This window comes from Psittacula echo (assembly GCF_963264785.1).
Source record: "Psittacula echo genome assembly, chromosome: 31".
NCBI lineage: Eukaryota > Metazoa > Chordata > Aves > Psittaciformes > Psittacidae > Psittacula > Psittacula echo.
Window position 1 is genome coordinate 118,639 of NC_137766.1, and position 8,862 is coordinate 127,500.

At 58.5% G+C, this 8,862-nt stretch overlaps 2 protein-coding genes across 2 annotated transcripts in view; both read left to right on the plus strand.

Moving 5' to 3' along the window:
- Nucleotides 1–104: 104 nt before the first annotated feature.
- Nucleotides 105–848, plus strand: LOC308231205 (uncharacterized protein; the record flags this gene model as incomplete). The annotated part of the gene is made up of 3 exons (XM_080636379.1): nucleotides 105–153; nucleotides 326–445; nucleotides 694–848. The coding sequence occupies 3 exons, from the start codon at nucleotides 105–107 to the stop codon at nucleotides 846–848; spliced, it is 324 nt and encodes a 107-aa protein (XP_080492505.1).
- A 1,977-nt stretch (nucleotides 849–2,825) lies between these two features.
- The window catches only part of LOC308231198 (E3 ubiquitin-protein ligase TRIM7-like), a gene marked incomplete at its 3' end in the record, with an annotated part of 6,155 nt that continues 118 nt past the window's right edge, over nucleotides 2,826–8,862 (plus strand). The window contains exons 1-7 of the mRNA XM_080636371.1: nucleotides 2,826–3,260; nucleotides 4,523–4,618; nucleotides 5,381–5,611; nucleotides 6,995–7,017; nucleotides 7,178–7,293; nucleotides 7,803–7,838; nucleotides 8,466–8,862. The exon at nucleotides 8,466–8,862 is cut by the window's right edge and continues 118 nt beyond it. Of these exons, the coding sequence (XP_080492497.1) occupies nucleotides 2,844–3,260; nucleotides 4,523–4,618; nucleotides 5,381–5,611; nucleotides 6,995–7,017; nucleotides 7,178–7,293; nucleotides 7,803–7,838; nucleotides 8,466–8,862 (1,316 nt within the window). The 5' untranslated portion in view covers nucleotides 2,826–2,843. The remainder of the gene's footprint in view (nucleotides 3,261–4,522; nucleotides 4,619–5,380; nucleotides 5,612–6,994; nucleotides 7,018–7,177; nucleotides 7,294–7,802; nucleotides 7,839–8,465) is intronic.

An 8,862-nucleotide genomic window follows, 5' to 3' on the forward strand; every position in this document is an offset into this window, starting at 1 on the left:
TGATCTCCGAGGAAACTCATTCCAGGGATTAACAAAGCACCCGAGCCATTCTCATCCATAGGTAACGCTGTGCTGGGAGAGCAGGATCCATCCCTTCTCCCACGATGAAGGTGCTCTTCGTGGGCTTGACCCTTGCTCTGTGCATCGGGGTTGGTAAGTGGAGGGGAGCATCATTGGGCTCTTGTTCTGTGAGCGAAGGGGACCCTTGGTCCCTTCCCTGGTGAGCTCCGCATCTCCTCTGGGGTCCCCTCATCTCTGGGGTCCCCCCCCCTCCGGCTCTGCAGAACGGAGCCCGAGTTCCTCCCCTCTTCTCTGCCTGCTGCAGTTGAGGCTCTTCAGTGCAAGGTCTGCAAGTACAAGATCCCCTTTGTGGGGTGCTTCCGGGGCGCCAACGAAACGACCTGTGAGCGGAGGGAGAAATGTGCCATCATCAAAACCTCCCTGGGTACGGCGTGGGCTCGAAGCCGCCCCTTGCCTGCGGCCAGGGCGGGTTGTGCTTGCCTTTGGCCAGCTAAAATGGCTCGCAGGAGGGATGCTGGCGTGGACTGGTTGGGGTGGGAAGGGACCTTAAGGCTCACCCGGTTCCACCTTCCACTGGAGCGGCTTGCTCCGAGGTCCCATCCGGCCTTGAAGCCCAGCTCTGGTTGGTGTTATCTCAGTGCTGCTCCCCTCTAACCACGGCCCCTCTCGCAGGGAAGGTGACCCTTTACTACCAGCAAGGCTGCACCTCTGCCATGAACTGCGGCCGGGAGCGGGCATCCGACGCGGAATCCCGCCTCACATCCCGGTATTCCTGCTGCGAGACCGACCTCTGCAACGAGGAGTGGGATGAGGAGCCCGCGGACTAGCCTGCGGCCGTGTCGATGCCGTGAGCTCTCCGGCTGAGCCCCAAGGATGCTCTCTGTGTATCTGGCCTTGGCTTTTCCAGCTCGAGCAATTAAACCTGCAGGTTATAACCAGCGGCTGGGCCGGGCTCCGGTGTGCTTCCCTTCTCCTATTCCCAGTTCTCCAGGCTCAGCGTTCCTGCTGGTCTGGAAGCAGCTCGTGGCCCCTGAACGTAATCCTGCAGCTCAAACCCCAAGGGCAAGCCAAGGTGCTTCCTCCCACTGGCTTCCCGTTCGTTTTCCTTCAGTGCAGGGCTGGGAATTCCGTTCGCATAAGGGAAGCCAAGAGAAACAGGGGATGTGTGTATTTAATAGGTGTTTATTTCGCTTGTGCAAAGAAACACGTTTAAGGTTGTGTTTTCCTTGTGTTTCCCCCCTTTTCCCTGCTCTTTTGGATGTCCCAACCCCTCCTTACCCAAAGCCACCCACGGTCAGGGGGATTTGTCCTGCGGGAGAAGTTCCTGCCCTTCTCTGCCCCAAATATGAGCTGGGATATGACCCATTCATTGATGGCTCTGGAGAAGGGAGGAAAAGCTCCGCTCCTGGAGCCCCGTGGCGTGGGAGACGGGGCCTTGGAGCGGGTCTGGCCTTGGGGACAGGTGGAGGGAGGTGCTGGAAACGTTATCCATGCTCCGGGCAGGGAAAAGCGCCTGGCACAGGGCAGGAGGAGGAGGAGGAGGGAAGGAGGCCGGAGGGTGCCCAGGATAGATGCAATGGGGGAGGGCAACGACTGGTAAGTGAGATGGGAACGGGGGGGGGGGGGTGATGTGACACAGGGAACAAGTGCGGCTCCTGCGGGCTGGGGAGGAGCAGGAGCTGCAGCAGCACCGCGATGTCGGAAGCATCCCGGGCTCCGTGGGCTGCATCCCGCTGGGAGCCTTCGGCCTCCCGGCTCGGGCCCCCCCCCAGCACCTTCTCCATGCAGAAGGTGGGACGCTTCGGGAGGATGCCCCTGTCCTACGCCTCTGCCCCGAGGTACGTGGGGCCAGCAAGGGGGGGCCGGTGGGATGCGGATGGGCTGCCCTCTTTATCCTATCCCCACCTTGTTCTCCTGCTTTTGCCATTGCACCTTCCTCCCGTGGAGGTGCCTCATTCTCTTTCCCTGCTCTTCCAGCGGCCCTGGGTAGGGTGTGGGTTTCTCTCCAGCCCCATGGCCACCACCTCATCCTTTTGCTCCGGGTTGTGTCTATGGTGAACAATACACGGGTGACACGGGGAAAACGTGCAGTTTGTGTTTCCTTACAGATGGGGGGGAAATGGAAGGCGGGAGAGAAAGCAATTCCCCTTCTATAGGGAGTGATGTGTGCGTGTGTATAAACATATATTGATGCATATGAGAAGGGAGGTGGGTTTTCCACAGTGGTGGAAACGGTGGGCTGCAGAGAAATGGGATTTGGGAAGACACCCCCCCCCCCCCATCTTGATATATGGACTTTGCATCCTTGTGTATTCCCTTTCTCCTGTTGCTTTTTATGGCCCCTGTTGAGCCCTGGGGCTCAACCAAGTCATCCGAGTCCCCGGGTGAAGCATCGAGGGCAAAGTGGGTCTCTGATGGGAGCTCAGATGGTCACCTGGACCTAAGCCTGGAGCCGCTGCTAAACCGGGCTCTGAGCTTGCATTTGGCACCGGGTCAGCCAAAAAGCAGCAGGAGCCAGACCTGGTGGCTGTGTCCCAAAGGACATCCCAAAAGAACACCCGAAGCAGCCAGAAAGGACAGGGGGAGCCCGGGATTTGTGAGGGAGCAGAGGGCAGGATGCGTTCCTGCTCCCTCTCCCCTCCATCCCTCTGTTGTCCCCAATGGTGGGGTCTTTACTCCTGGCTTAAAGAAGCCACATGCAGCAGAAGTGGCCTCGGAGGCTCGTTCCTGGAAGAGGAACGCCCACAGGGGGCTGGATGCCAGGCATTCATGTTCCCGGTGCAGCCCTGCCGCAACCAGTCCTTGCCTGCAGGAAGGAGGCCATGGCCGCGGTGTTCCTGCCCGGCAACCTCCAGGATGAAGCCACTTGCTCCGTGTGCCTGGAGTTCTTCAAGGACCCCGTGTCCATCGAGTGCGGGCACAACTTCTGCCGGGCGTGCATCGTCAAGAGCTGGAAGGAGCTGGAGCTCGACTTCCCGTGCCCGCAGTGCAGGGAGGTTTTCCAGCACAGGAGCTTCCGCCCCAACCGGCAGCTGGCGAACATGTCCGAGATCATCAGCCAGTTCACGCTGCGCGGGGCCAAGGGCGCGGAGGAGGACGGGCTCTGCGGCAAGCACCGGGAAGCGCTGAAGCTCTACTGCAAGGACGACCGCAGGACCATCTGCGTGGTGTGCGACCGCTCCCGCGAGCATCGCCCGCACGCCGTCGTGCCCGTCGACGAGGCGTCCGAGGAGTACAAGGTGCGTGCCTCCCCCGTACAGGTTGGGGAGCGAGCTGGTAGAGAGCTCTGTAGGGCAGAGGGACCTGGGGGTCCTAGTGGACGGCAGGATGAGCATGAGCCAACACTGTGCCCTTGTGGCCAGGAAGGCCAATGGCATCCTGGGGTGTATTAGAAGGGGGGTGGTCAGTAGGTCGAGAGAGGTCCTCCTTCCCCTCTACTCGGCCCTGGTGAGACCGCATCTGGAATATTGTGTCCAGTTCTGGGCCCCTCAGTTCAAGAAGGACAGGGACCTGCTGGAGAGAGTCCAGCGCAGGGCAACTAAGATGGTGAAGGGAGTGGAGCATCTCCCTTATGAGGAAAGGCTGAGGGAGCTGGGTCTCTATAGTTTGGAGAAGAGGAGACTGCGGGGGGACCTTATTAGTGTATATAAATATATAAAGGGGGAGTGTCACGAGGATGGAGCCAGGCTCTTCTCAGTGGCAAACAATGATAGGACAAGGGGTAATGGGTATAAACTGGAACACAAGAGGTTCCACTTAAACTTGAGAAGAAACTTCTTCTCAGTGAGGGTGACAGAACATTGGAACAGGCTGCCCAGGGGGGTTGTGGAGTCTCCTTCTCTGGAGACATTCAAAACCCGCCTGGACACATTCCTGTGTAACCTTATCTAGGTGTTCCTGCTCCGGCAGGGGGATTGGACTGGATGATCTTTTGAGGTCCCTTCCAATCTCTAACCTACTGTGATACTGTGATGCTCAACCTTCCTGGTGCTCAAAGAGCCGCTTGATGCCTTCCGGCTTTCCGAAGCCCTGGAAAACCTCCCTCCTCCCGTGTGTTCCCACCATCCCTGCAGCTCGGGATCAAACGCGGGGCAAGCAGGAGGCTGGGAGAGGGTTTCCTCCGTGCAAGCTCCTGCCCGGCAGCGCTGGGCTCGGGCCAAGCCACCAACGCAACCTGCGGGCACCCAGCTTATCAGCAGGGCAGCAGCTGACCCAGCAAACACCCACATCTATTCTGGGGCTGGGCGAGCACCCAAAGAGGAATCCGAGTCGGTTAGAACGGGGCTGAGGTTTGCTTGTGCCAGGAGCAGAGGCGGGGGAGGCAGCGGCGCCTGTGTCCTGCGCTGGCATCCTCGGTCTCCTGTCTGTGCCTGCTGCATGCGTGGGAGCTTGTGCTGGGGTCTGGGGTTCAAATGTGGGTGTCTGAGCTTCCCTTGCAATCCCGCTTGTCCTTGCGCAGCGAAGGAACCCCAGAGACGGCCTCTCATGTCTTTGTCCCTAGGAGAAAATCCAGGGCCGCTTGGACTTCCTGAAGAAGGAGAGGCAGGAGCTGCTGGAGTTCAAAGTGAACGATGACAAGAAAACCCAGGAGCTCCTGGTGGGCGCCCACAGCCGGTGCTGGCGGTGGTGGGGAGGTTATTCCGTTTGGAAGGGTTGGAAACAGCGTCCTCCTGCCAGGAGCTGTGCTGGCACAAAAGGCAGGGTGGGAAGGTCCGGTTCTGGGGGCCCGGGAGACCTGAAGGAGGGAAGCAACCAAACCCGTTGAACCTTGTCCGTGCCCATCTCCCCCAGGCTTGGTCTCAGAGGAGGTTGTGGGTCTGATGGTGACGCCAGCACAAGGAGGAGCTGGGTGTGGGCAGAGATAAGGAGCAGGTCAGAGGGAGGCAGGAGCTGGGGTTTACATGGGAATAGAGATGCCTCCAGGGAATGATTCCGGGGGGGCTCCTCTACGCAGCCCCTTCTCCCAGCTTGGGCGGTGGGACCAGCAGGTGACGACAGGGGCTAAGGAAACCTCTTGGTCACTGATGCCCACCTCTGCTTTAAGCGCTGATTAACTCCCTACCAAGGTAAAGGAAGGTAAAGAGAGAGAAAGGCACATAAAGCAAGCCTGTGCCTAGTAGAAGAGAAAACCCACCTAAGATCTACCGCCCCATGCACGGGTTGGTGCCTCTTCCCTGCGGGGATGCCGCTGCCACGGCTCTTTGCGGCCTTTGCTCTCCATCCCCATCCCTTTCCAAGGCCTTTGTCCCTTTACGCATCCCGAAGCCCCACGCGCAATGAGGTTGGTGGGTGCCCCATGCCCACCCAAATCCCTGCGCCAGCCTGACCCCCCCCTTCTCTCGCTGCGTTTGCCGCCCAGGAAACCATCGCGGGCGAGCGGCAGAAGCTGCTCTCGGAGTTCGAGCGGCTGCGGCGCTTCCTGCAGGACCAGGAGCATCTCCTGCTGGGGCAGCTGGAGAAGATGGAGAAGAACGTCGCCAAGAGGCAGAACGAGAACATCACCGACCTCTCCAAGGAGATCACGCTCCTCAACAAGCTCATCACGGAGCTGGAGGAGAAGATCCAGCAGCCCACGCTCGAGTTCCTCAAGGTGAGGTGCTTGGCTCTGAAATGAGCCTCCAGGGCTGAGGAGAGGCCTTTCTCCACCGCTTCTAACGTGGCTCTGGGTCCTGTTAGAGGGATTTGGGGGATAAATGTGCTTATTTCCCCCATCTGCAAGGAGCAGCGCCTGAGATGCACCATGAGGAGCGCACAGCAGCTCTCTCGGGCTCAGGAGCATCCTGGACTTGCCCTTCATGTCCAATAGCCTCTAATCCAATTCTCTTCCATGGCTTTGGGCCCTTCGGGCGCCCATAAATTCCCATTTCGAGGTGTTGAAAGCTGGATTAGACCCCCACAGATGGCTCCCTAAAGCAAGCACCTCGTTTGTGAGCTGGCCACAGGCCTCGCAAACTCCTCCATGCCCACTCCTCCCGGCTCGGAATGGAGCTGGCATACGGAGCACACGGAGCCGGGTTTTACAGTCCTGGCTGCAGAGGCTTGGCCAGGACCTGAAAGCAGAGCTGGGTTTCAAGTCCAGATGAGCCATTAACCAAGCTGGAAAGTATGAGGGAGGGAGCAGATGGGCTCCACGTATTGATTGCACTGCAAAGAAAGAAGCTGGAGCCCATCCAGCCCCTCCTTGTTACCCAAACTGCCCTTTGCAGCTGAAGTGGGGCTTGGAAAGCAAACCTGAGCTGCCCATCCCGGAATCAAGTAGTCCTGTCCCCCATCCCATGGCAAGAGGCCAATGGGGACCTTTTAAGTGGCCGTGTGTTGCTTGTTCTGGTGCCCACGCTGAGCCCTATGGGGTTAAACTCCCTCCCAGGCAGCTCTGTCAACAGTGGCAGATGGTTCCAGGACTTTGCCATGGGTGAAAACTGGTTCCACGTGGTCTTTGCTCGGCTGCCGCCGTCGCTCACAGCCCTGACCCGGAACAATGGGGGAACAATTCGGCTTTGAAAGCCCACGCTGGCAAACCGGAGCCAGCGCCAGGGCCCTTTTCCACTCCCTGGGCTTGGCTTTGAGTCACATCCAATGTTCTCCCCGTGGTGTATGGGTTAGGAACCAGAGAGCTTTTTGCAGTCACCATCCCTGGAGATACCCCTAAATTACTTGGATAGCCTGGCATGCTTTGAGCAAAGGGGTGGATAAGAGACCTCCAAAGCCACCTTCCAACCTAAGCCGCATCCTGATGCTATGGGCACAAAGCTGGACTATTGGATATAGCACTATTTGGAAGGCTTGATCCCCCCCCCCCCCCAGGTAAGATCTGGGGGGACCATGGCCTTCCAAAGCTGGAAGCAAAGGTCTGAGGCGTGGATCCATGCCTGTTGTTGCAGCCGTAAGGGATGAACGTCTCAGCTGGGTTTAATGGGGAGATGAAGCACGTATCGCACAAGGATCTCACTCGGTCTCTCTTCTTCCTTTCTAGGATGTAATGAGCATCATAAGCAGGTAAGGAGCGCTCTTCCCCCCCTCTCTCATGTTTCCCCCCTCCCAACACTGTTTGAAGGTCAGTGTTTGCAGCCCGGATGCCAGAGGGAGGCACTGCCGGCTGCCGACGGGAAAGAAATGAGGGAATAGCAGTGATTTCCTTATTGCTTTCCCTTTGCAGGAGTGACGATGTGAAGTGCCAGAAGCCTGTGCCCGTGTGCACGGACATGAAGATGCACATCTGCAACTTCTCCCTCAAGACCGTCGTCCTTGAGAAGGTCCTAAAGAAGTTCAGAGGTACACGGAGAGGAACGCGGGTGTCTGAAACAGGCCTTTTCCGGGCGTTGGGATAAGGGATGAGGAGCGCTGGGGATGCTGCGGATGGCTCCGGGTCCCTGACGGCGGCACTGGCATAAGAGGATAGATCACGTTGGAAAGGGCTCCTGGCGATGTGCATGAGCAGGAGATGTGCTGCCAGCCCACGAGTTTGTTAAGGAGGGAAAACCGAGCCCGACCCATCAGTTTCAGGGCAACAACCTCCAGTTTTCACACCTTGGGTAGCGGGAGGCCGGGATTCCCAAGGCAGCCCCTTGCAGTAGCGCGGCGCGGCCACAAGATGGTGCTGGGGGACCTGGGGAGCAATCAGGGCAGGGGCAATGGGGTTTAACCGGACTTGCTCAAATCGACCCGTATTTAGCAGGAATTTCCCCATTGTGAGAGCACTTTGGTGTGTGTAAAGGTCCCCAGACCGGGGGGTTTGTGCTCTCTCGGTGTCACCATTGCCTCGCTTTGTCTTTTCCTTGCAGACAACCTGCGAGATGAGCTGGGACGAGGTGAAAAAGGTAAAGGGAAAAGCTCTGAGCCACAGCGCCGCGGGGCAAAGACGTTAAATTGGGGCTGTGTTTAGCAAAGCCAAAGAGAGGGGTGAGAAAAGAAGGACAAAACCAGAGGACAAAAGGCTTCCTCTGTTGGGTTCACTTCTTCTCTCTCTCCATGATGTGCAAAGGCAGTTGTGGGTCTCCCTTGAGGATGTCCTGAACCAGCTTTTGGTCCTCATTTACCACGATTGGCTTGGCTGTGGTGTTCTTCACCTTTACCGGATGGTGAGGACGTGAAAAGGGTGAGGTGGGCGCGCATCCCATCCCTTTAACTGGGACCTTCCTCACCCACCTCTAGGGAGAAGGAGCCTGTTTGTTCGCCCCTAAAATGACTCCTCTTACGAGTACCCCGAAGCCTCAGGCTTCCTGCAGGGTCAATGGTGAGAGGAGGCCTCTCGAGCAGCTCCGAGCCAAGCCAGCGTTGAAACGTGGCTTTCCTTCCCCACAGGCTGCCCGGGGGAGAGCTGAAGAGGAGCAGTTGTTGAGGTTGGGATGTGGTGCTTGAGGTTGGGAAGTGCTTCACCGCCCAGCTCAGCCTTTTCACTGCTCCCATTCTCACTGAGTTATCCCTGTCCCTGCTGTCGCCAACAGAGGACCTGACCCTGGACCCCGACTCCGCCAACCACCTCCTCATCCTCTCCGCCGACCTCAAGAGCGTGCGGATGGGCTGCAGGAAGCAGGAGCTGCCCGATAACCCCAAGAGGTTCGACACGAACTCGCGGGTGCTGGCCACCACGGGCTTCAAGTCGGGAAGACACTACTGGGAGGTGGAGGTGGGCGCCTCGGACGGGTGGGCTTTCGGGGTGGCCAAGGAGTCCGTCAGGAGGAAGGGGCTGACGCAGTTCTCCCCCGAGGAAGGCATCTGGGCAGTGCAGCAGAATGGAGGCCGCTATTGGGCCGTCACCTCGCCGCAGCGCACGCCGCTGTGCCTCAGCCACAAGCTCAGTAAGGTCAGGGTCTACCTGGATTATGAAGGGGAAGAGGTTTC